At 37.4% G+C, this 26,627-nt stretch overlaps 4 protein-coding genes across 5 annotated transcripts; 3 read left to right on the top strand and 1 right to left on the bottom strand.

Moving 5' to 3' along the window:
- Positions 1-280: 280 nt before the first annotated feature.
- Positions 281-4,824, bottom strand: gdpd1 (glycerophosphodiester phosphodiesterase domain containing 1). The gene is made up of 11 exons (XM_020940439.2): positions 4,668-4,824; positions 4,131-4,283; positions 4,007-4,049; positions 3,542-3,677; positions 3,218-3,263; positions 2,917-3,038; positions 2,743-2,832; positions 2,522-2,655; positions 1,934-1,993; positions 1,785-1,836; positions 281-1,539 (listed from the first exon to the last, which is right to left on the bottom strand). Exons 2-11 carry the CDS (start codon positions 4,264-4,266, stop codon positions 1,405-1,407), a joined length of 954 nt encoding a protein of 317 aa, XP_020796098.2. The 5' UTR covers positions 4,267-4,283; positions 4,668-4,824; the 3' UTR covers positions 281-1,404.
- Positions 2,961-8,421, top strand: LOC110174361 (ion channel TACAN-like). Its single transcript, XM_055166784.1, has 14 exons — positions 2,961-3,065; positions 5,177-5,251; positions 5,504-5,574; positions 5,665-5,783; positions 5,865-5,981; positions 6,069-6,128; positions 6,274-6,369; positions 6,443-6,532; positions 6,700-6,765; positions 6,846-6,907; positions 6,995-7,087; positions 7,719-7,783; positions 7,992-8,060; positions 8,185-8,421. The coding sequence occupies exons 2-14, from the start codon at positions 5,218-5,220 to the stop codon at positions 8,296-8,298; spliced, it is 1,056 nt and encodes a 351-aa protein (XP_055022759.1). The 5' UTR covers positions 2,961-3,065; positions 5,177-5,217; the 3' UTR covers positions 8,299-8,421.
- Positions 8,422-9,229: 808 nt separating this feature from the next.
- porb (P450 (cytochrome) oxidoreductase b) lies at positions 9,230-20,771 on the top strand. 2 transcript variants are annotated; one of them, XM_020940408.2, is made up of 16 exons: positions 9,230-9,390; positions 11,186-11,373; positions 14,678-14,726; positions 15,346-15,474; positions 15,745-15,897; positions 16,638-16,762; positions 16,847-16,936; positions 17,438-17,536; positions 17,614-17,730; positions 17,809-17,927; positions 18,154-18,335; positions 18,428-18,577; positions 18,702-18,969; positions 19,155-19,300; positions 19,399-19,484; positions 19,603-20,771. In XM_020940408.2, the coding sequence occupies exons 2-16, from the start codon at positions 11,195-11,197 to the stop codon at positions 19,745-19,747; spliced, it is 2,037 nt and encodes a 678-aa protein (XP_020796067.1). In that variant the 5' UTR covers positions 9,230-9,390; positions 11,186-11,194; the 3' UTR covers positions 19,748-20,771. The 2 variants fall into 2 exon arrangements, with proteins under 2 accessions (XP_020796067.1, XP_055022758.1); XM_055166783.1 differs by lacking the exon at positions 9,230-9,390 and adding an exon at positions 9,444-9,977.
- A 284-nt stretch (positions 20,772-21,055) lies between these two features.
- On the top strand, positions 21,056-26,390 carry taf15 (TAF15 RNA polymerase II, TATA box binding protein (TBP)-associated factor). The gene is given in 16 exon segments (XM_055147927.1): positions 21,056-21,204; positions 21,817-21,850; positions 21,931-21,967; positions 22,037-22,115; positions 22,193-22,271; positions 22,408-22,664; positions 22,754-22,961; positions 24,004-24,038; positions 24,492-24,524; positions 24,609-24,722; positions 24,820-24,948; positions 25,033-25,125; positions 25,201-25,270; positions 25,392-25,468; positions 25,548-25,674; positions 26,033-26,390. Coding segments are annotated over 16 exon segments (1,422 nt in total). The 5' UTR covers positions 21,056-21,194; the 3' UTR covers positions 26,073-26,390.
- The last annotated feature ends 237 nt before the right edge of the window (positions 26,391-26,627 follow it).

Below are 26,627 nucleotides of genomic sequence, written 5' to 3'. Positions count from 1 at the left end.
GTGAAAATACAGATGAATGACCAATAAATAGCACAGAATTCTCCAGAAAGCACAATAAACAAAGCTAACGTGGTTGCATTTGTTGAAACTGAAAGTGAACGCACGAATATTACACCAGTGAGTGTAAATCACCCTCAGACTTTACATGACATTGGCAATAAGATAATTAGTACAGAGCAATATCTAAACTGTGAGCCAAGCTGTGAACACGTGTAGCTATTGATCACCTCGCAGCACCCCCAAGTGTTGGTCAAGCAGTAAAGCAGAGACAGAAGTCTAATGAAAAGAACATAACATCTATTTTAATTGACAAAATTAACATATACTATTTCAGAATCCAATCAGCTGCAAAATACTTGACAACTGTTTGTTGAACAAGTAAGTAGTCCTGTGCACATTTAAAATATTTACAATACTCATTTCAAAATACTCATTGCAACAAATCTTTTTTTTTTTTTTTAAATGAAAACCAACACCAATAAAATAAACAACACATTATATCATACCACATAAATTCCTTTTTCAAGTATATATAAAGTATATAATATATAAGTATATAAAAACACTTTACATTCAGTGGAACTCATTTCCTAAACAGCACATTTGGATAAAATAGGTAATAATAGGCCTAATCAGTCCGCTCTGTTGAATTAAGTCAAATAAGTTATTCATTTTGTGCCAATATTGATTGACTTACTTTAGCTAGTTGAAAATCAAAAGAATATTCAACAAACACTTTTTTTTTTTTTAAACAAAATGTAGAAGCGACATGTGGCAATGATTCAGTTCAATACCTTAATTGGCTAATTAACAAATACTCCTTTCTAGAGATACTTTTAAAAAACTTTGGAGATAAAAAACAAAACAAAAAACCCAAAAGGTCTTCAGTAGTTTCTTTCATCTCCATTCAAGTGTGAGAGGCAGTGGTGACAGGTAGCCTACACTAAGTTTTCTGATAGGGGGGTACTCCACCTGCTTGTCTCCATTGAGATGTGACTGCATTGTCTGCAATGTTCCAAACATTATTCTAGACAAAACATCTCAGTGAAGACAAGCAGGTTGCAGACCCTCCAGATAGGCTACATAGAGCACTTTAAATTCATCTCTTTTTAACCTACAAATACAGTAATTCAGTAATGTTATATATTCAAGAGTGAGCAAAAGACACCAAAATGTAATGGAATAGGATCAAATCAAAATCTAGGAGTGGCTGTGAAGCGAAACACTAGTTAAACTAATACTCCATGTCATGTTTGACATTGACACTCAGGTGAGCAGTAAATTGCTGGAATGCATGCAGGATAAATACTGTAGGTGTGGTAGGTTAAGGAGCTGGCGTGGTAGGTCAGTCACTTTGAAGGATAATTAGTGGTACAAAGCTTTGAGGTAGCTTCTAGCAGCAGGTCATTCAGGCTTTGAAATGCCATTCTTGTCCATGAAGTCTCTAAGCCGTGTGGGAAAATCTGTCATAACCCCTGTGGCTCCCAAGTCAAATGCCCTCTGAAAGTCCTCCTCATCATTCAGCACCCAGATGTACACCTGAAACCAGATATACAAAGCACAAAGACAGTGTTTGGACCCCTGTCGCCTATTTATGAACACGCTAAGAGCCTCGTACATTTTTACCATGACACAGTTCAAAGCAGGTCATACAAAAGCTAAACAAACACTGTTATTCCCAGAAATAACTGATACAAGGTATATTTTAAGCCCACATGCACTTAATTACAGCAGAACATCAATGTCACACAGTCTTGTCATAACAATAAAAATATGCTGTGTACCTGTATCCCTCTTGCGGTCAAATGATTGAACAGGGCTTTTCTCATCAGCAAGCTAAAACAGGAGATGTTATAACTGGTCAATGAAACAAATAATAATAATAAAAGTGCAAATGAATCACTACAAAATAATAGTAATTTTGTGTACTCACGCATCAGCTAACCAGATGATAAATCTCTGACTTCGGGTTAAGCCATTAGGATCCTTCATTCTGAATGATTTAACATTCTTATATTAGCTAATTAAAACACATAAATTCAGTAAATATAATGGGGTAATTCTTTTAATATATGGGCAACTCAATACATACAAGTTGGTTGCTTGTGTTTTCCCTTCTGCAGTCCTTAACCATCTTATTTTCAGTATTTTAAACCCACAATACATGGCAGAATATATATATTGTGTGTGTTTAAATCATACGAAATATTGTTGGTATTATTATTATTATTGTAAGAGCATCGACTTACACTCGGAAAATTCTTGTTATTAATCTGGGCCAGTATTATAGCTTAATCTGGTGAAAAAGTCTCACTAAAACCTTTCATACAGTGTTGCATAGAACTCTTTGTTTTCGGCTTGTTGTAAATGTGCTTGTAACCCATTATATGCAATGTAAGAATACAAGAATGCCCTTAGGTGTGTGTCTCACTCTCACCTCTGGTCTAGTTAAATGTAATACACAGCAGTATCAGGTTTTATGCTCAAGTTTATATGACTAAAATGAATCTTTTTAACTTACTTGGTGAGAATGGAAGGCATGGGGATCTCTAAAAACTGTTCTTTGAGTGGAACAAAAGGTAGAAGGCCTGTGTAAAAGAGCCCCAACAGCTGCAGTACTCTGGGCAGACTAAACAACACAGGGATACGCGGATTCTGCAAAACACAGCACAAATAGAACAACCTTTCAGTATTATTTTTAAATATCTTCATTTTAAACAATTATTAACTGGATACATGTACCTCTTTGTAACACTTTTTAACAACTTGATTGCGGGCATTTCCCCAAACAGTTAGATTCTCTCTGTCATACTTCATTACAAGATCAGAAACCTGCAAGTCATAATTTTAATCACATTATTCTCACGTGATATATCTATAAACAATAAAACAGATGATTTGTTGAGTCACAATCACCTTCTTAATGAGGGTGTCATTGTTATCCTTGATGTCAATGTTAACTGGAGTATTGGGAAAAGCATCAAAAACATCTCGAAGAAGAGGGATCCTTTTGTCATCTCCTCCAGCACAATAACACTCTAAAATATAAAGAAAACCAAAAACTGGTGAGCAGGTCTTAAATTATATACAGTTGGACAAGCTATTGTGAATACAGGTTAATATGAATTTTGCTTATTAATGATGTTGGTGACTGTTGTAGTACAGAGGTCATGTATTTATTATGTTATCTTACTAAAGGTAAAGGCCACCTGCTCACCTCTTTGAAATGTAACATCCAGTTTGCAGAGGTAAGGGGGCAGCTCCTGAATAAAAACAAAAAGCGCTCAGAGTTAGCATTGTATTCTGTGTTATTCTGATTAAGTAACAATATATATTTTTTGCTCACTGCGTATAGTACATGTTTAATGGTTGAGAGATGCATTTTAACTGCAGCTACATTTTTTATTCAAATGCTTATTGCTTTTCTGAGTATGAATTGTTGAGCAATCAATAGCAGCTGTTGCTTAAATAATTCGCTGAGATCTATCTAACAAGGACAAAGGGCATGGACTCAATAACAGACAAAATGCATGTTTCTTACATTGTATGTCATGTCAGAGATGTAGGCATTGATTCCAGTAGCCCTCCGAAGGTTGGCATCATGTGATACCACAACCTGTTCATCTTTAGTCAGGTGACAGTCCAGCTCCAGCATATCTGTACCAACGTCCACAGCGCTATGCACAAATACACAATAAAGTATAGTATAATCTAGTAATTTTGTTGTCTTATCTTAGTGTAGCCACTTTTGAAAGAAGAAAATGTGTTATCTGTTTAACCTGGCTATTTGTTTTCCATTTAAAAATGTGGTTTAGACCTTATTGCAACATGTTTCAGTATATCAACTGTAAACCATAGGTCCAAGTAACCACACAAAAATAATGTCACATGTCAATAATGTCACAGTCAAATCATGATGTAGATCAGATGACTGGTCTCATTTACTGATCATAGGAACACATGTCAAAACCACAGGAGCTCATTATGTGGTTCAATGCATACGTACTGCTTAAAAGCTGCCATGGTGTTTTCAAGATTTTCCCCAGCTCCTGTTATGAAAGAACAAATAATTAGTCTACAATACTGATGCATGTTTTTTGCAGTAATAAAACCACTAGCCTAGAACAAACCTCCTCGATGGGAGATGTGCCGGCTGAGGAAAAGCTCTCGTTTCCTCCGGTGTAAGAGGTTGGGGCATTTCAGAAGTAGTGCAGAAGTGAGCACATAGCCAGTGACAGTGGACAGGATGTAAACAGCAGCACACATTTCCCTAAAATTTGAATCTAGAAAAGTATGGACACACTGATATACATGACAGAATGGGAAAGGTAAAAACAAACATGTGGGCATATAAAAAATAACTATCTCTGTGCAGGAAAATTAGTCTATACATCCATAACCTGAGCAGATAAACTAAAATATCTTTGAGTTTAGCCATTGATTTGGAGTTTAACCTCTCCATCCATTCATTTTCCAACTGAACTACACACAGGCAGGTCAGGTCACGATGTGGTTACAAGAACATACTAAACAATAGAAGTGAACAAAAGAATATGTCAAAATCATTATCTTTGATAGCAAGAGCATGCATAGGCTTTAACTGACTACTGAACCGCTTACATTTACTTGAAGCATAGACATCCGATCCCACCTTGTTAGGAGCTTACCTTGGAGTTGTGATGTGTGTCTCTTGTTGGTCAATGTGGGAAACGTAAAAATAATCTACAAAAACAGGCACCATTCGCTCTGACTCTGCAGCTCTCAGCTGAGTGACCAAACAGTAGCCGGTAGTCTCAAAATTGCGCATGCGCCACTGACGCGCCAATAATAAACATCCTCTCCAGGGATTTTCAAAATAAAATATTTGAAATGTCGAGTTAACACAATTGAGATGTTGTAATGTTGTGCCATAGACTTCTTCATAGAGTCTATGTGTTGCGTCTATATTATGTCAAATGTACTTTTCTGAACTCTTAAAACTACTTCCCAAGTAATTTTTGTTTCATTCGCAGATTTAACATCATAGGCAAGATTCTCATTTGCTACTACGTCTTGGTTATGAACATGAACTATGGTTATCATGGAAGTACTGTATATATGAATGGGAACATAATGACAAATAAATAAATAAATAAATAAAATAAAATGAAATAAAATAAACGTATCTGTCCACCAGATGGCGTTCTATATCTTATTTTTGTAGAATAAAATACTACAATGTGGTCTACCAGCCGTTTGGCGCTGACAAAAGGTAAATTTAATGAGCAAAAGATTGTCAACTAATTTAAGTTCCTAAAATATAACCATTTGTTGTAGATTTACAGCTAGCCTAATGAGCAAGAAGTGATTGGAAATTGTTTTAGAGCAGAGCAATGTCCAAGACAAATCTTGCACACTATCAGTCAAAGTTCATACTCAATAAATTTCACACACCCTTCTAACAGGTGTGTGTATGTATGTTCTCTTTGTTTTAAGACACTTTATTTTACAAAAATATTTACAGAAATGTCTCAAAACCCGTCAAACGTGTTGGAGGAATGGGCAAGTTTGGAGGAGGAATTCCAGCACCTTCAGGTAAGTCGCACAAATATTACGGCCATGGGCTTTGTTCTTAAACTGTGCGCTAAATGATGTCCTGACTATCTCTGTTTTTACTATACTCAGGAGACACACAAATTATATTTGCAAAAATTGGAGGAAATTTCAAAGCTGCAAAATAATTGTTCTTCCACAATTTCTCGTCACCATAAAAGACTAAAGGAGCTGTCCCACCAAGTGAAAAGGTTAACTTTGAGCTTATGTTTAATATGTCACTCACATTGCAAGATGTGGTTAATTAACTAACTCCAATTTCTGCACATTAGATGTGGCAACTCATCATCACCAGAAGACTCAAAGACAATGGATGCAATAAAAGACAAAATTAAAATGCGACCAAATGTCTTATTTGAAATGGAGGCGTTCCTTCCTAAGAAAAATGGGCAAGTACAGTTATTTGTGAGCTTATTTAGATTTATAATGTTAATGTGGACTCAACAGCCTGTAATTAAAAATGACACATTTTACAGCCTTTATCTCAGCCTGGTTCTTGGGAATGTTAATGTAACCCTCTTCAGTAAACAGTCAAAGTAAGTAAAGATGCAGTTAGAGTTTGGTCCAATTTACTATTATCCTTAAAAACATGTTTGCAGTTTCCATTACTAAAATGCTAGTTATGTGATAATAACACTATTGTGCTCTTACTGAGTTCCAAAGTTTTGATGTCCTTGACAGATTTGCGTACAAAGATGAATATGAGAGGTTCAAGCTGTACCTCACAGTCCTCGTCCTGCTGCTTTCCTTCACATGCTATTTCTTTGCCAGCTACAGGTGACTTTACACAAGCAACATTTTGAAATTAAAATATCCATTATGACCAACACAATCTTCCCTCTGATTTCAGATTTGTTGATGCAATCCTGAACTTCTTGTTGGTGTGGTATTATTGCACTTTAACTATCAGGGAAAGCATCCTTATCACCAATGGTTCCAGGTAAGACAAAAAATAAAATGAAACATAGAAAAATACAAATATGTGACTTATAACAACATTTTCAAACATGAATGTGCGAATGCATGCAGCAAATATCAGGGAACAGTAAACTTTATTACATGCTTTTAGCCCCTAATAGGCAAATTTAAATGATTTTGTATTTACAGAATTAAAGGCTGGTGGGTTTTCCATCACTATATATCAGCGTTTCTTTCTGGAGTCATGCTAACATGGTATAAGTGTCATATGAGTACTTTCATTACAGCAGTTTCACGTCTTTACTAAATTTATTTTCCCTTTTTCTTCCCAAAAGGCCAGATGGCGAGCTCTACAAGGTGTTTAGGAACCAGTTTCTTGCTTATTGCTTGTATCAAAGTAAGCTTAAGGAACCTCATTCATACAGTTTATCCACAATACTTTATCCACAAGACTTTGAATGTTTCTTTTCTGTCAACCTCCCAGGCTTTGTTCAGTGCCTACAGTGCTATTATCAGAGCGGTTGCCTGTATCGACTCAGGGCCCTGGGAGAAAGACACAACTTGGATTTAACTGTGGGTAAGGAAAGACCAAGGACACATGGTCATTATAGACATGGTAGATGATACATGTAAAATTACAGCAGTCATAACAAATGGTAAAACCTAACTAAATACAAATTCCTATGTTAATGTAATTGAGTAGATATTTTGGGTAATTAAAGATGTTTAGTCTAATTTAATTATAGTATACGGCATTATAAGTATAATTCTTGCATGTAATTGTAATTAGCTAGACTTACATTTAAATTAATAGGAATTATGGAGAACAGCACAAGTCCCAGTTGTCATGATTGTACACAGCTGTCTCACAGCTGTCTCTGCTGACTTCTATATACAAATACACATTACACCACAGCTCTGATTGACTAGTGCTCAAAGAATATGTGGAATTCGCTTCCAAACTACTTAAATTTGGTGTTGAACAGTTAACTTAATCAAGTTTAGTATAAAAGACTGATCTAAAATTCTACTAAATTAGCATTATAATGTAACTAGAAACCAGTGCTTTCTACTCTTGTGTAATTTTTCCTTAAAAGTAAAATGTCAGTACTTGCATTTGTTTACTTCAATAGGACTACACATTTTCAGTTCTCTTTCCGCTGGTTATAACAATGACAAAGCATACTAATGTATCTGTTTTATTATAGAGGGTTTTCAGTCTTGGATGTGGAAAGGGCTGACGTTTCTTTTGCCGTTCCTGTTTTTTGGTCATGTGAGTACAGTCTTAATCATTGCACTTTTGCCTGGTTTGCTTTAAATTGTTTTAGTCATGGCTAGACTAAGGAGTGGCATTGCTAAATTGTGAATAGAAATGCTGAGGTCATTGTAAGACCAGTTACTCAGCAAAAATAATACTCTTTTTTATTTGTGTGTTGCGTGTGTTTTTCTGAAATACACACTCAACGTCTTTTCAATTTCAGTTCTGGCAACTCTTCAATAGCATTTCTCTGTTCAACATGGCTCAGCTCCCAGATTGTAAAGAAGGACAGGTCAGTGTGGGCTAATTTACCCAAGGTTCACACGAGTTTACACAGTTTTGGCCTAAACCAGTATATACAGTTATTAAATATTGTCAAACATGGTAAATGCCTTCTTATTTTCTATCAATTTCAGGTCTTGTTGTGTGCTCTTTGCTTCCTTATTTTATTCTTGGGAAACTTCTTAACCACTGTCGCTGTAGTTCGTCAGAAGATGAAGAGCAGAAATCAAAAAGCAAAAAGCCAATAAAAATGTATTACAAAAGCTTGGCATTTGTTATTTAAAGTCTACAGAGATTGTCAACATTTGCTGTGTCTATTATACAGTGTATATTTTCTGAATCAGCTATAATTAAAAGTACTTCAAAAGATATTTGGCAGTTACGACTTTTACTTTAAAATACTACAATTAAAATAAATAAATAATAATAAGAAGAAGAAGAAGAAGAAGAAAAAACTGGCTTGTTAGTTGCAGTGCAATGTTGTGACTATAAAATAACTTTAAAATGTTTCATCTCTATATTCATCCCTGTGCTGCATTTGAATTGATTATGGCCTACTCCAGTGTTTCCCAAACTTTTCTCGGGACCCATATTTTAACAGTTATTAGACATTATTCGTAAATAACAAAATAAATGTGGATTTGACCATATTTTAACCACATTTTATTGTTGACTGAGTGAACACGTCTCTCTGATAAATTTGTATTACTCAAGTTATAAACACTGAAACACAGTAATTGAACCAGCAATAAAAGTTATCTATAAGAAGCTTCTTTGGACATTAAATGTAGCCCATTTCTTGTTCTTTTCAACATTAAGTTGAACCAACAAAATAGACGCCCCAAAGTTGTTTCGAAACGAAGGATTGTGGGACTTTCTTAGAATTGTCCTTGACACGAGAAAAATAAACTCATGAGGACACTCTGGATAAGGCCCTGTCAGTCCAACACAGTCTGTTCAGAATGGATTACATAACCATGACCCTTACACTGCTTCCCCTCCTCAGCATTTATTTGTTATAGCAGGTTACATGCGCACATTGATATTAGGTAATACTATATACACGGGTTCAACTGTAGCCACGTGCCAAGTTGAAATTACAAAGAACACTATCAAATATAGTCCTGTTAGTTCTAATGCATTATACTTGTTGAAATCTCCCACGTAGTCATATTTTGGGAGAGTAAACTTCTTTGTATTTGTTGTATTTGTCGGTGAGCGTCAGCACGTCCTCCCCCCGCGGACGCGCTCGAGTTGGTTTCGTCCTTCATGGCGTAAAGTTTCCTTCCGCATTGTGTTCGGTGTGTGACACAGGGCTGACACGGAGAGAAGAGCTGAAGGTAAGAGATCAGCACCACTTCTCCTTAAACTTTCAACCTACGAAAAACATTTGCATTCTTTATATCACAGATCGACCTGTTTAGTTAAAAAATATTGACTATTTAGTGTAGCAATGGTAATGGGTCAACAGCCATGTCAGGACCTTATGAAACGTGTTACGCAAATTATTGTCAGCTAAAAACAAAATGATCTACCTACCTTTCTGTTTTTATGGATAATTTTGTCTCTTAAATAGTTTTTATACATTGCAGTAACTAACCATCACTTTTAAGACGCTTCTAGTAATGCGCCACGGAACAGAATAGATAGACCATACTGTCCGGGCTACCCTAAGATAATACAGATAATATAATTTTTTTCTTTAACTTCAGTACAAACAAGAAGCATATTATGTAAACTAAATAGTGAGATCATACGGTTGGTGCCTCTTGGCGGAGTGAGTGGTCAAATGAACTTTGTTGACCTGTCTAATTCTATGAATGATGAGTACAGGACTTAAAGTTACTTCTTATGTTGATACGTCTTCATGAATAGTTCTTTGGCGTACTGGATAGACAAGATATTACGCTATACACTGGGCCATAAGGTACGTTTCATAAGATTGTGTAGCTACTAGTGTGTCAGAGGTTTTAGAGATAAGTGAGTCTTTGAATTGCCTTGTATTATCCACATTGCCAGTGTGTATTAAGTTACCTCAGATTAGGGCTATTTTGTCACTGAATGAAAAGCTGGTAATTGCTCTAGAGAGAATATAGTTGGCATGACTACTCTGTACACAACACTTCATTTCCCAGTGTATTGCCCTGCTGCTATTAACACTACCAATACAATGTTTTCAGACTATTACAAGCTAAAGGTTAATCTACATTAGTTACTTGGATTTAGTTTTTTTTTTTTTTCCTTTGTCAATGTGTTTATACACAGAATGTCAGTTGTTGGACATTAGTCAATTATTCGGTTAGACTTGTTCTTTTTGGGCTGTACAGAAACAACCATTGTGTACTGAGCATGTGCAAAGTGAAGCATACAAGTTAATTATAGTATTAATAGTTGTAGTGTCCATCACAGAACCTGTCATTGTAAGGAATTGAAACAATACTTGTTATGAATAATACAAGTTGTACTACATTTTGTAAGACTATCTTGTATCTCTATGATCCAACCATGAATCAGAAACAAACTGTACTTGCTAAATGATAAGCGGTTTTTAGATGATAATGTTTTTCTACATAAAAAAAAAGGATACAGATTGGCAACATTTTCTAAAGCTTTAAAAGAGTTGTTGTTCAATGGTTAAATATTTCACCATGTTTAACAAAATTTTATTTTTTATATTGAGAGGTTGTTAGTTTAACTCTTTAACTCTTGACTTCAAACTTCAAATGAAATGTCTGAAATGAATTGTATGTATAGTGAGTGTGCGGGTGTTATGTACTTTTGTGTGAGTGTTGCTGTATTTTTCCCTGCTCTGTAGATGATTTCACATCAACCTGTCGAGGGACTGAAGATGCAAATTAGCCTCGCTGGCTATAATCTTTACATATTTACATCTTAAATGTTCATTAATATGTGCTGTCCCTTTACAAATAAATAAATAAGAAGAAGAAGCATAAAAAGAAGAACTCCAATTACACTGGTCTTCTTTGCCACACTTCTTTTTTTCTAATGTTCATATAAAACCTTAATAATCAAAATAAAATAATTATTAGTCTACTAAGAAATGTTGATCAGCTAAGACCACTTCAAATACTGTAGATAAAATAAGAACACTTTTTTGTTTCCCTTTGAATATAGAGTGTCAACATGGCAGACATGGATGCTGAGACTGTTGGTCAGGCTGAATCAGTGATGGACCAGGAGGAGCCCTTATTCAGCAACCTGGACATCTTCCTCTTCTCTCTTGTGGTCGGCCTGGTCATTTATTGGTTTATGTCCCGCAAGAAGCCTGAACCCATTCCTGAATTCAAAAAACTTGACACAATGTGAGTAATCAACCATATCAAGTCTAAGGATGTAACAATATCCAAATCTCTTGGTATGATATTTTCACGATATGCATCTAAGGTACAATATTTATTGGGATATTTTGTGGAGGCTAACAAAACTGTGAATACACTACTTTATTCACTTAAAATGCTTTTCCTTTACCCAAAAATGTTTAACCTTTAACCTTGACCTTTGACGATATGATATCACTGTATTTCAATTATTGTTATATTCCTAATCATGTCACTTACCTGTTGCATTAGTCCCAATTATTGATTTAGATATATAGATAGGGGTGTATGAAATATTGATATATTGTATCATTTAATGTGATGATACCGTATCGATATCATGGGCTGGTGTTTCGCTATATCGCCAAGAGTATTTTTTGGTATATTTTACTGAATTATTTTGTCACAGCACTACAGTATTGTTGCTTGTTCAGAGGAAGGAAGCTCGTTTATGCAACACATTTGACATATTCACTGTTTTGATGAGTAAAATGTGTGTGATTTATAATAATTTTGCACAAGAAGTGATTTTAACAAAAACTTAAATTTTTATTGAACCGTGTCAAATCGATGTGAAATATATCGTATTGAAGTGAAAGCTCACTGTATCGACATACGTATTGTGGCCTATGTATCGAGGTATGTATTGTATTGGCAACTTCTTAATGCCCTAATATTAGATCTCTAGCTTCAGTGGATATATTTTAATAAATGTACAAAATAATGCATAATTTATATGGAAACACATTGTCCACAAAGTAAAACCATGCCATGCTAATTCTTTTTATAGAGCCTGATAAATGTTCACGTGAGTTCATACTATCTTGCCCTTATCTGGCTTTTTCAGCACCATGTTTGATCATACACCCGTGTATTACAACACAGTTACACCTAATTTAACAAATATTTCCACATATACAGTTTTATTCTAATCTTAAATTGAGCCAAAATTGTTTGCTTATGGTTATCTACATTTTTCATTAGCAGCTTTTGGTCACTGACTGTACACAGCGGGGAGTGGAGCGACCTGTGACTTCTTTGATCTGCTGTAGCTCTGCTTATTACTTAGAACCTGCAGTAAAAAACAGTCCCTCATTATCTTATGTGTTCTTAAAATTCCCATTATGGATAATCAGTACAATACCAGTGTGTGACAGGGCACAGCCGGGTGTTCTTCTTGTCAATGTTCCACTAGATATGACCTTTGTTTTCCCTGCTTTCAGTTGCTCTTTTGCACAGTTGCTCCTAAGCCACATTGGCTCATGTCTGCCAGTCTCCCTTGGACCATGGATCCTCCTCTCTCCCCGCCCCTTATCAGTGGACTGTTGGAGTGGTGCTTTATTGTGGACTCCAGTTACATAAGTCTCTCTCAAATAGGTTGAGTCTTGACATGTTTGTAAGATTTTGTGAAGATAGTGCACAGTCAGAGCTTTTGTCTGCAAATGGGAAACTGTCTACAACTAGAGAATAAGTTTGGAGTGGGTGGGGCCACAGGAAGAAAGTATAGAACAACCCCGGTTGGTCTCTCCTCCCATTTAAGTTATTATCTAACTGCTAGGGGGCGTAGTCTTTGTGTCTTTCCTGTGCTTTTTTGTTTTTGGCTCTGAACTCATTTTGAAAGTTCCCTGGAGAGCGAAGGAGGAGGAGAGCCAAGTCTCTTTTGTGAGGCTGCTCCAAAGGTGGAAAGTTGAGGCAAAAGACAAGCAGTCCTTTCTTCCCCCCAAGTTACTTTTTTCATTCTTCTCTCCATGCTTCTGTGCTTGTCTTTTTTCATCTTACTCTGTGTGAGTGCGGGCTGAGCTGCCTTTGGAGTGGGGCTCTGTCACAAATGGAATCCTTTTATGATAAATGAGGTTGCCATAGCAATGACATTCCCCTCTCTCCTCCATCGAGATGGGGGCAGGGGACATCAGAAAACAACTACCATTCACAGCTTTTCCTCGTTCAGTGTGCCACACAGGAGTTGCTCCGATAACTAGCAGGCTTTTTTTACGATGGATCTCGAATACTTTTTGGTTGCTAACACCTTTGAGAGCAGAGAGGAAAAGGGGCGGGATGAAGAGGAAGGCATTTTCAACTCCTGAGTGTTTCAGTGTGTGTGACTCCAAAGTGTGGGGCTGCTGCTCGTCTCCGTTTTATGGGAAAGTCAGTTTCCCACCATTGTGTCCATAGCGGCTGCCAGACACAACCCGGGCTTGTAGACTGCGGTCAGAGAGCTCCGTGTGGTGGCTTGAGAGCAGCGCAGGAAGAGGCCGACTTCACACTACACCGGTGCTTTTGGGACTAGGCAATCCTGGGGTGCTGTGGACTGGCTTATGTTTCCACCGTGGTGCATTGTCAACTTTCATTAGCTGTCACTGTGAGTGTGACGGTGGCCGGCGTGGGTTAGCTGTGGTAGTGGGAGTGTGAGCAACAGGGCTGCATGCCATGGGCTGTGTGTTCCCCCTGCCAGATGCTCCTGAGAGGTCAGTAAAGGTTTGCTGCTACTCTACCCTTTTCTGTCCTGAAAGCTTTGGAAAAATCATGTCTACTTACTACTTTAACTACTACTACATTAGGACTGTTTGAGCTGGTTACTGAGAAGAGGCAGAGGTTTATAAATGCTTATCAGCAATATCTACTGAAATTGAGTTAGAACATGTCCTGTTTTCAATCAGTCTTTCTGTCGAGCTCGGTTCACTGGATTTATTACTTTGTGTACATACACAAATGTGGGTCTACAAAAATACCAAAATCTGCAAAATAAGTAAACTTTCTTTGGCCTTTTAATTGGAAGTTCAAAGCATGTGACCTGTAGTAACCTGCTCCTCCTGATGATGCACAGAAGTTCCTTGGCCATGGGAAGCTGCTCAGTTGATAATGGTGTTGACAGATCCTGTTAAAGCAGTCAGGAATGTTTAAGCTTCGGCTCCTACTGCTTGTTTCAAATTTCAAGCTGGAAGTGACACTTTTACATAATGCATATTTGCAAATCCACTCTTCATCTTGCATGCATTTCCTAAACACCACTTCACACTGAGACAAACTGAACTTAAAATATTGTGACTTGATTTAGGTCACAGGGACAGGCTGCTGACCTTTGATGTGCTCCCTCTCCTGGTGCCACCATTGCCGATCTAGTTTAGCACACACTCTATTATCCTCATGTATTTGCAGCTGTTTTGATCTCAACATTTGCATTAATCGCTTCCGGACGCTGAATAAGGCTTTGTGGTTCAAGAAGAAGAGGGAAGAAAATGGTGATTTTTTTTTATAATGTAAAAATGAATTTAATTTGTTTTTATTGTAGGACCCCCACCACAAGAGAGACCAGTTTCATTGAGAAAATGAAGAAAACTGTAAGTAAATATGCATCAGCACAGTTTTGTACTTTTTGTTATGTAATGTATTAAGTAGTATGTCTTTACATTTGCATATGGTATAACAAAATTCTGTCATAGTTGATAGATGTACGGATACATTGATTTAAAATCATCAACAGATTCACATTTCTGATGAACTGCCATAATCATAATCATACTGAATAAATATGGGCATCAGGATAATATATGATACCTTGATGTTTTCAATAGTGTGATTATGTAAAACACATTAAAATATGATTTTGACTGTGCTTTTCGTTTAAAAAAATAAAAAAGTATCTACATTTTTCTTATTTTCATATTGTTGCCATGTTGTTATATGTTTAAATGTTTGATTGAATAGAAACTCTTCGAAACAGATCGCGAGGATGAAAATTTAGATGGAGGCATGAGTTTCTCCAAGCCTCCTCTTCCTGCCCCCTTTAAGGCCAGACTCAGGAAAAGGCTTTTGTTTCCAATCATGTGGTTTTGCAGCAAATAGTTGAGATGCCACAATGAATTTGTGCTTGCGTTGCGTTTTATAAGCACAGGGACATGATACACTGGTGGTCCATCCTCTGCTTTATGCTTTTGTTTCTGGTTATATTTTTGCCAGGGCAAAAACATCATTGTATTCTACGGCTCCCAAACGGGCACAGCAGAGGAATTTGCCAACAGGCTGTCCAAAGATGCTCAACGCTACGGCATGAAAGGAATGGCAGCTGATCCAGAGGAATATGACATGGTAACTTGTTTTGCTGAAATAACATGGAAAACCACACATTTTAAGCCAGCAGACCCCTTTAGTTTGGAACGAGCATAGAGGCTTGCCATCTTTGCACTACAGTGTTGAATTGTGGTTTGCTATTATAGAACACTGACTCACTGAATGCCCTTGTGGTGAAAAAAAGTGGTTCACAAATCAAAGTTTTTCCCGTCATCCCACAGCAACAATTTCATAAAAGCCATTAAAGAAGGGTAATAAAACCTGATCAGTATTCTCTTTGTAACGTAGGGTGAGCTGTCTCGTCTGTCTGAGATCTCCAACTCTCTGGCCATATTCTGCATGGCCACTTATGGTGAAGGAGACCCCACTGACAACGCACAAGACTTCTATGACTGGCTCCAGGAAAATGATGACGAGGATCTGTCTGGGCTTAACTACACAGTGAGTTATGCAGAAGTTTAATATGTATTTTCCACTGCCTGTACATAAGGAGTAGAGTTCTTGAATTACTGCTGTGCTTTGGTTATGGTACAATCATTAAATGTAATTATTTTATGGTTAGTAAAGATGTTATAGAACAGTAATAATTATATAGTAATGATATAATGCCTTAGTGATGTAATTGCGTCATTCCTTTATTTAAAATCTACACAAACAAGTTTAGACTTATTTTCTAAGAACGCCCGGAGACCCCCTGAGAATCTTTGACTCCCCAGATTGGTAACGATTGCGCTAGAACACTCCACACACACCACAATAAATCATAATATAGTTAATGGTATTATACATTATGCAAAAATACAGTAGTAAAGTAGTATAGTAGTACAATAATAGTAGTCTCTCGCTCCAAGACTGTTGGCTCTGTGAAGTAGTTGTTTAAAGTAGAACCTCTTTTCTTTCTGTTCTTGTGTTAGTAATGCCATGTCAATATTCCAGTCTGTTGTTCCAACAGACAAGACACGGTCTGTGCAGCAATTGTACTGAACATGAAAGGAAATGCTTTGAGTGCCGTCATGGCCAGGCTTTCTGGGTTATTGTTGTTGTGCTGTGGCCCTGACCTCGATCCAGTAAAGAATATGACTGTGGGAAAATGGGCTTGGTTATCTTGTCTAAAAGACTTGAGTTTTTTTTTTTTTCTTTTAACATCTTCTCATAGCAAACATTTGTCACTCTCTTTATAGGTATTTGCCCTGGGAAATAAGACTTATGAACACTACAACGCAATGGGCAAGTATGTTGACAAAAGACTTGAAGAGCTGGGAGCCAAACGTATCTTTGACCTCGGTTTAGGAGATGACGATGGAAAGTGAGTAACTTCTTAAAACTAAAGAACAGATGCTGTAATTTCTCTTACATGTATCTACACAAATCAATTCTTTTTGTCTTTTAGCCTGGAGGAAGATTTTGTTTCATGGAGAGAACAGTTTTGGCCGGCTGTTTGTGAGCACTTTGGTGTGGAACCCTTAGGAGACGAATCAAGGTTTGTTACCAACTATTTTTATATTAACTGTTGCTTTGTAGATTAGTTGAGTCTTCACTTATAATCTCATTGAACCTAGAACCTACCTGGAAGGGGCTGTTTGTGCTTTTTGTCGTGTAATAAAATCAAATTTGTCTTGCCCTTGTAGAGATATATTATAAAACCAAATTTTAAGGTTAAAATGACATTCCTGTGTGTCTGCATGTAATTATTATAAGGCTTTATTTTCAGCAAATCAAAAAGTAAAGCTGGTGGGTAGTTAGAGTGCTAGTTTTTGTAATGTAACCATGATGACAAAGCTCAGTTCTGGCCTCTAAAAATTGTGAAAACACACTTATAAACTCAGGATGCTTTAAGTGTTGAGTGACGTACAAGTTTGACGTACACTGCAAACAGTTATAATGAACTAGTTCTGGTTTTCTTGTTGTTATGCATATTAAAAGTCACATAACGTGCCTTTTTAATATTCTAATGATGGCTAATTGCTATTCTGTCAAACAGCATTAGGCAGTATGAACTACAGGAACACACAGACATCAACATGAACAAGGTGTACACAGGAGAAATTGGCCGCCTTAAGAGTTTTGAGAATCAAAAGCCGTAAGTACTTAACAACTTCATAAGCTGTTCTCTGTTATGGTCACGCTTCATTGACGTTCACCTACTCCTGTTTTCAGACCCTTTGATTCTAAAAACCCTTTCCTTGCGCCAGTCACTGTCAATCGCAAACTCAACAAAGGCGGAGAAAGGCACCTGATGCACCTTGAACTGGACATAACAGGCTCCAAGATCAGGTGTGTGTCACAAACTGTATGTGTGTGGGTTGTACAATCAGATTGTAAACGTCTGTTCTATGGATTGTCTCATTTCAGATATGAGTCAGGAGACCATGTTGCCGTTTTCCCCACTAATGATTCCACATTAGTGAACAAACTTGGGCAAGTCCTTGGCGTTGACCTTGACGTGGTTATCTCTCTGAACAACCTTGATGGTATGTTATTGAAAGCACTAAATAACAGCTGGAGATCTTGACTTCTCACAGGATCTAAACATAAATCACTGGCCCTGGACAAACAACCCTCAAGTTTAATACTGCTCTGATTAATTGTTGACAACTTGATATCATATTATGTCGTTAACAATTAACAATAACAATATATATTGCATTCTTGTGTTACTAATTTAAAAGCGAATTCTTCTTTATTTTATTTTTGCAGAGGAATCCAACAAGAAGCACCCTTTCCCTTGTCCCACTACTTATCGCACTGCCTTAACTCACTACCTGGACATTACAAACCCACCTCGCACCAATGTTCTTTATGAATTGGCACAGTATGCCTCTGACCCGAAAGACCAAGAAAATATGCGCAAGATGGCCTCCTCCTCCCCTGAAGGCAAAGTCAGTAAAAGTAGAATAGAAAGCACTGTCTTTTCAGTTGGTTATATTACTCACTAGTACTAAAGTAAAACTCAATATTTTGCTCTTGACAGGCTCTTTACCAGAGTTGGGTGTTGGATGCCTGTAGAAATATTTTGGCCATTCTGGAAGATATGCCATCTTTAAGGCCTCCCATTGACCACTTGTGTGAGCTGTTACCCCGTCTACAAGCTCGTTACTACTCCATTGCTTCTTCCTCCAAGGTAATTACATCTATAATTACAATAGGAATAAGACAATAATAAGTCATGTTTCATTTTAAATAAATTGAAAGTGTTTTTTATTTTAATGTTTTTTAATGTCGACATATGTTGTGCTTCGTTGTAGGTTCACCCCAACAGCATTCACATCTGTGCTGTAGTGGTGGAGTATAAGACAAAGACTGGACGCACCAATAGGGGTGTTGCCACAAACTGGTTGAAGAACAAACTGATCACTGACAATGGTCATAAGTCCACTGTCCCCATGTACATCCGCAAGTCACAGTTCCGCCTGCCATTCAAACCCACAAACCCAGTCATCATGATTGGACCTGGCACAGGAATTGCACCATTTATGGGCTTCATCCAGGAAAGAGGGTGGCTCAAACAACAAGGTTTGTTTTTATTTTAAACAATTTTTTTCCTCAAAGACAACCTTATTATTGAATTTAACCTTCTAAAAACAATTTGAATCTTATCAAAGGAAATACTCTCCACCAGAAAAGTTATATATTGCACCTGAACTCAACTCTTATATATTTCATTGTTACTAAAGCAAACTATAATTTTCTTTTTACAGGGAAAGAAGTTGGCGAGACTGCCATGTATTTTGGTTGCAGACATAAAAATGAAGATTACCTTTATCAAGAAGAACTAGAGGAAGCCGAGCGCAGTGGCGTACTTACACAGCTGCATGTCGCCTTTTCAAGAGACCAGGAGCATAAGGTTGGTTTTTCCACAGTTCTGCTCTATAATATTGTTTAAATTTACATTTTTTTGTCATTTTGAATGAATAATCTGAGTATCTTTTATTTGCTCTGAAGGTATATGTTCAACATCTCATTAAGCAGAATAAAGAGAACATTTGGAAGCTGGTTCATACAGACAATGCTCACATCTATGTTTGCGGGTAAATAAGTGTTTGTTAATAATTCCTACAATGTTTGTTACTTTAGATGCAGTGTTTATATTGTGGTTAATTATTTTGCCAATTTGAACTATTTTTTAAAACATGTTTTATCTTTTAGGGATGCAAGAAACATGGCTAAAGATGTGCAGACAGCCTTTTATGAGATTGCAGAAGAATTTGGAGGAATGACACGTACTCAGGCCACAGATTACATTAAGAAACTGATGACCAAGGGACGCTACTCACAAGATGTTTGGAGCTAGAGTCTCCAATCTAGCTGTCATGTCACTACTACTATTTTTAAATCATGTATCTTGTTTTAACTTGGACTGAATATAAAACACGTATATGCCTCATGTTATAGAGCCGATGCAGTGACGTACTCTCTTGTCTACACTTATAGCTGGTCCATAAGCATTATCCACTTGTAAGCTCCAAAGTTGGGAGAATGACAAGTATTGTTGGTTACTTAAAAATGGTTTAATAGATGAATGCATTTAACGTATTTCACTGAATGAATTACACTCTTTATTCCTCCCTATAATCTCCAATAATTTAATACATTTTATTACCTAAAATATTCAGCCCGTCAGTTCATAGAACACACAGTGACACAGTAGGTACTGTTGGCATGTACAAGTAAGACCTGTGTTTGTGCATCCCTGTTCAATGCAATGCCATGTAGGGAGTCACATTTTACACTGTGTCCCACTCATTGTTCTGTGATAAAGTGCATTCCATGTCTAGTGTGTGTGAAATGTACTATTTGGTGCAAAGATGGGCTGCATAGGTACAAAAAATATGAATCTTTGTATTTTAACAAGGGTTCTTTTTGCCTTTTATGCATATGTTGCTGATGTTTAAATCAAAACCAGTAGCATTTTGAAAGGCACAAAATAATTTGATGCAAAGGGGAAAATATGAGAGGATGTCTGCATTTTGTCATGCCTGTCCTTTTGATAGAATGTGATAAAATATCTTGGTATATATATATCATGTATGGTATTTCTTTATCATTTTTAGACTTAATTCAGTCCCTATGAATGTTTTATATGCATTTGTGCAGTAACTCAACATGGCAATAATCTTTGAAATGCCTTTTTTTATCTTCAATCTGCAATTATTTTATTATGCAGCAATATTGCAAATTATATTAGAAAGCAAACGTGCCAGATTTCAAAACTGACCTTGCTTCAGAATTTTCTTGTCATTTTGGATTACATAATGAAGTGTGTGCCTTGTTTAACTGCCTTATGTATTATATATGTAATAAACCACAATGCTTCATTTTCTTAGTTTTTTGTTAATATCTTGACACTAATTGCGATATATTATGGGATTTCTTTTTATCTGTTGTAATTATTTGTGTCTCAACTTTTTTTTAAATTAATAACCATAATAAAAGTATAATAATTTAATAATACTCAGTTTTACAAAGTATTATTATATAGTCCGTTTTACAAACTCTTTACTTGTTACATTTTACTAGTATGTTGTCGTGCCATTACCAGTAGGCGGCGCTGCTGAGCTGTCTGGTCTGGAGTTGAATATAATAAAGCGCAGAAGCGCCGCAGTGCGGAAGTGCTTCTGAGCAGCGCTCGTGGACGCGGCCTGGTTTTGTGGGGCTGCGTTTATGTCTTTGGGGTTTTTAATCGACTAATCAAAGGACATATTAGTTGTTTTTTTTAAAGAATTAAAACGTTGTGAAGGATGTCTGCGGGTAAGTCTGTCTTCGTGTTCACATGTTTGTTTATTTTGTTCAGATTTGAAACTAGGTCACTAGCATTGTAGCTAAAGTCACTGCTAACCTCGAGGCCGGAATGAGCCAGATTTAGCGATATTCTGTGTCACACATGGAAGATAGTAGCTAACAAATCAAGCAAAACGCATTTTTTACAATGTTATTTTTGTTTTTTGGCCAACTAAATACCGCTACCATTTTGTTTCTACAATAGTTTTGGAAAAATCTTTTGGGCGGTGCAGGTTTCCCGGAACGGCCTCTTTGTTTATGCCGTATTCACTTACATTGCCCATGTCGACAGAAATGTAGTTTTATTCTTCGAGAGTTTTTGCAAATGACCGTATATTTACCTGATCTGGTAAATGCATTATATTATGTTGTCTAAAAGTGTTCGTTTTGCTATGGGCAGTCTGAAGGCAAAGTCTCCACCAAAGGCTCAAAAATAAGCGCCATTTTCAGCGCAGTGGCTACAGGCCCGATTCTCCCCGTTGAACATAACAATGCACACTGCATCACGCCACAAGTACCTAATTATTGCAACGACGGGACAAAGCAAAGAAGACAAATGATACATTTTCTCATGTTTTACAGATTCGGGGTACGGCCAGCAAGGCGGTCCACAAAGGTAAAACTAATATTTATATATTCCGTGCACTAAATACTTTATTTTAGACAATTCTTTAATTCAATGCATTTCTCTCATAGCTATGGATCTTATGGTGGACAGCCTGCAGGCGGTCAGGTAAGGAATACATTTTTCAATTGAATATGCAAATCATTTACCTTGCATACTAAGGTGTAAACCTTTTAGGGATATGGGCAAGGAAACGGCACTGGCTCATATGGAGCACAACCTTACAGTGGCTATGGTCAGCAAGCTGCAACTCAAGGTATATAATTGAATTCTCATAGTTATGTAGAAGAGAATGCACATAGATGTGAAATAACATTCATTAAATCTTTTCAGAAAATTATGGGCAGTCTAATGTGAGTGGCTATGGTCAGCAACAGACTGCCTATGAAGGATATGGACAGGACACATCTGCGTAAGCCTTTTTTTTTTTTTTTTTTTTTACAATTTTACTTGTCCACTTTTTGTTATGGGTTTTAATGAATGTTCTCATTAAACTGTGCTTAAAAATCACACTTGACCTACTATTTGTTAAATTTTTCTATTCCTAGGTATGGAGACAAGTCTTCTTCCTATGGCCAACAATCTTCAGGGTCTTATGGCCAGCAAGCTTCATATGGGCAGCAGCCACCAGCAGTTTCCTATGGCCAGCCAGGCTCTTATGGCAGTCAGAGTCAAGGAGGAGACTCTTATGGAAGCCAAGGTGGTGGCACCAGTGGTAGCTACGGAGGCCAGAGTCAAGGAGGAAGTGGAGGAAGCAGCAGCAGCAGCAGTGGTGGTGGTGGCGGCTATGGAAGATGGAATGACGGTACAAATGTTTTCACATTAAAATATAATAAAATTGTCTAAAATGCACCTTCTTTGAAATGTGTGGTGTTTTTGTTTTTTTAAATTTAGGTGAAGACAGTGGTCAAGGTGGGAGGTTTGGTGACCGATCAGAAGGAGGCGGGTACAGAGGCAGAGGGCGTGGTGGCTATGATCGCGGCGGTGGTTATGACCGCAGTGGGGGGTACGACCGCGGAGGTGGAGGAGGCTACGATCGCAGTGGTGGCTTTGACCGTGGCGGATACGACCGGGGTGGAAGAGGAGGACCTCCTGGTATGGGGTAAGTTGCAGAGTGCCACTGCCCCCAAGGTATTTTGATACATTTGCAAAATCACACCTGTTCTGCAACGTGCCATCTCACAGTTTTCATCCCTGTGACCCATTTTGCTGCGCATTCACCAGATTTCCCCTCATGTCAAAGCTGACCACTACCACCACCATGATTCAGAATTCTTAAGTGAAGTTTGATTTGATTTACTTTTTTAACACTTCACAGCATCTACACAAATCTGACCACCTTTTTGGTCAAGAGATGAACATGCCTCTGCTGTTCCCTGTTGGTGTACAAAAATTTAAGCCATATCAGCGGTACTTTATTCCCCTGATAAGCCTATGTAATCACTTCCTCTGACATGTGTACGGTAATATAAATTTTTTTTTTTCTAAAGTAGAATGTTTTTTTTTTTTTCTTTTGACTATTGGCGATCATTTTTATACTTATGTGGCTTGTTCATTGTGTACTTTCTTGCCACAATAATTGAGCTGGTAAGCATGAGGGCTTTCCCTCCACCCACCCTCCCTTCACAATGTTCTTTGAAATCCAAAAGGCACACCTTCAGTTGCGTAGCATTTAGTTTTCATTCAAATGCTGTATCTTTTCAAAGTGACAAACATGTGTGATGTGTTTTAACATAGATGTACATTTTACACCACAGGTATTCAGAGTGATTGGACTTTAACTTGGACTCGAGTTAAAGGATCTCAAACACTCTCAGTGGAAGATTGCACCCATTTATAATATTGGCATAACATAAAATATTAATGACATTTATTGAGAATTTATTGGTATTAAATCTGGACTCCAAAACTTGTAAATGTTGACCCACTGACTTGTGATCGTCTGCCTGAATTTTCAGACAGCTCTGACTCTACCTGGCTGTTCATTTATCTGTATTGTGAAAGACTAATGCATTCCTCGAGACATTTCCACTATAGTTGCAAACTCCGGCAGGAGTGCATACTGGTGGGGATGTAGGGGAGCTATGTGCTCTCATTTGGGACAAAGGAAAAGCCATCAAATATCTCCAATTTTTCCTCTGCAGAGGTGGTGACCGTGGTGGCTACAAAAATTTCGGTGGTAAGTGATGAGCATCAGAACTGTGTCGGTGGGGGAGTCAAGAGTTCAGATAGAAGATAGAAGATAGGAGGTTTAAAAGAGCTCACCATTTTATACCCACATCCGAAGGGATATAAATTATAACAGAAAATAGCCCTGTGAAATGGTATCAGAACGAACTGAGGCACAATAATGGTATTGCATGGAGACATGGGTAAATGGTCAAAGGTACAAAGTGTTCCAGGTAACAATCTAATGTTGGAAACCTTTTGGTGGTTGACATCCTGGTAAAAGCTCAAACATGCTGTTGGTATGTGTTGCATTGGTATGAACACTCATCAGAAAGCTCCAGTAGATTGGTATTATGTATTGGTAGGGATTATGGCAATATGATTACATTTGTTTAAATATTACAATGCCTATGAAAAATATTCTTTCTTAAAATCTATTTCTTCCCATCATTTGTTTTCCCAGGATCTCGAGACTACGGCTCCAGGGATGAACCAGGTAAAATGGCTTTTGAGAAAATTTTGTTTTAATTTCACGCTTAACTGTTTCATTATGTGCCTAATGGGTTTCTGTGTTTTACAGCTGGTGAGCAGGATAACTCTGACAACAACACAATCTTTGTACAAGGACTGGGGGAGGATGTGTCGGTTCAGGAAGTTGCAGACTACTTCAAACAAATTGGAGTTATCAAGGTGTGTAACTGGAAAGCTTTGTGTAATGCATATTCTGTGATCTATTTATTATATGATCTGAACTATTTTTTTCCTTCTCATTCTTCTGACATTGGTTTCAGGTGAATAAGAAACTGGCCTGCCTATGATCAACATCTACAACGATAAGGTCACTGGTCGTCCAAAGGGAGAAGCAACAGTGTCGTTCGATGACCCTCCTTCTGCCAAAGCTGCCATTGACTGGTTTGACGGTGAGATTATTGTTACATTTGGAGTTTCTCTTCATTATGTTTATATATATATATATAAACATACTTTTTTTTACTTTGTTACAGGTAAAGACTTCAATGGCAAACCCCTCAAAGTTTCTTTTGCAACCCGGAGAGCTGAGTTCACCCAACGTGGTGGCGGCAGAGGCGGACGTGGAGGTGAAAACTTCATGAACGAAGGCAGATTCTTTGTACTGTATTCTGATGACTAATAACCATCTTTAATACTGCCAGGTTTCAGAGGTCGTGGGGGTGGTGGTCCCAACTTTGATATTAAAGGAGGTGACTGGCCCTGTCCAAACAGGTATGTGTCTGTCATTTATTTTTAGTATTTTATTGTTACTGAAAAAATGCCTTACCCTAGAGATGAGTTTTACATCTCTGCTAGAAAAGCATGTTTAATTTGAAATCTTCTTTCATTTCAGTTCTTGCGGCAACATGAATTTTGCTCGGCGGCATGAGTGTAATAAGTGTGGCGCGCCCAAACCTGATGGTGGTGGAGGTAGGTCTATAATTTACTCACATCTCTCCCTCTTCATTGTGAAATTGTCAAAGATGTTTACAGCGATTGTCCTTTATAGGCAGGGGTGGCTTTGGCGGAGACCGAGGTGGCGGCTACAGAGGACGAGGTGGAGGTTTCCGTGGTGACCGTGGAGGCTATGAAAGGGGAGGTGGTGGATATGGAGGTGGTTACAAAATGGGAGGAAGGTTTGTATCAGATATTTACAGAATATAGTTTTTAATCTGCATTATAAAATGTGGGCCACTAGATGGAGACATGTAGCACTTGATAAAAGGCTACAACTTGAGTGTCAATTATGCCCTTTACAAGGTCACATTGTCCTGTGCACCTGTTTGCAAAGCACTCTTAAGTTCATCATGCGTGTTTGTGAATGAAAAACACTTAACAGTAATTTATGACCACAATTTACTGATTCTCAAGTTACAAGGAATGCTTTGATAAGAAAATGAATATCTGTACCCGAGAGCCTTTGCCCACTGCATTTACTTTAATGCTAAAGGTGCCCTCAAACTGCTGGTAACTGACATTTATCGTGTCTTTCAGAGGTGACCGTAGAGATGACAGACGAGACCGGCCATACTGAACGTGTTGAGAATTGATGCCATTTTAGCTCTTGGGTTTTGTTTTAAGTCAGAAAAACATCAAATACAACTGATTTGTGTACCTTTGTCATAGCCAGTCCATCTCAATGTTGTAAACATCAGTCAATGTTGTGATGAACTGCTGTGAGAGGTCTCTGGACAATGTTAACTTTTTTTTGTTTTATTTCATTGTACATCTTTTAATTTTGCAGATCCTAGTTGCATTTCTGTGTAATAGGCCTTGCATTGTTTTGTATGAAAGCTTGTTTTATGTGGTTCTTTTCCAAAATGATATTAAACTGTGATTTTTTTTTCTCGTCGTTTGTGTTATTGGTTCTTGAGACTGCAGTATCCACTGTATTGTAGGTGAATTGGTAATAAAAATAGTGCAAGGTAACACTGGTAAATAATTTCACGGCCAAAGAAACCAATTACCAGTATGATTGTTTTGTTATCCAGAATACACACTACTTAAATACAGAGAGGTATCATTGTGGATTTGGTAATTGGGGAAAAACGTTCATTCCTCTAATTGTTCCCAGACAATGATGCTGTTG

The sequence above is a fragment of the Boleophthalmus pectinirostris genome, unplaced genomic scaffold (assembly GCF_026225935.1).
Source record: "Boleophthalmus pectinirostris isolate CB_2022bp ecotype Guang Dong unplaced genomic scaffold, ASM2622593v1 HiC_scaffold_9, whole genome shotgun sequence".
NCBI lineage: Eukaryota > Metazoa > Chordata > Actinopteri > Gobiiformes > Gobiidae > Boleophthalmus > Boleophthalmus pectinirostris.
This window is presented reverse-complemented; position numbering and strand designations above follow the sequence as displayed.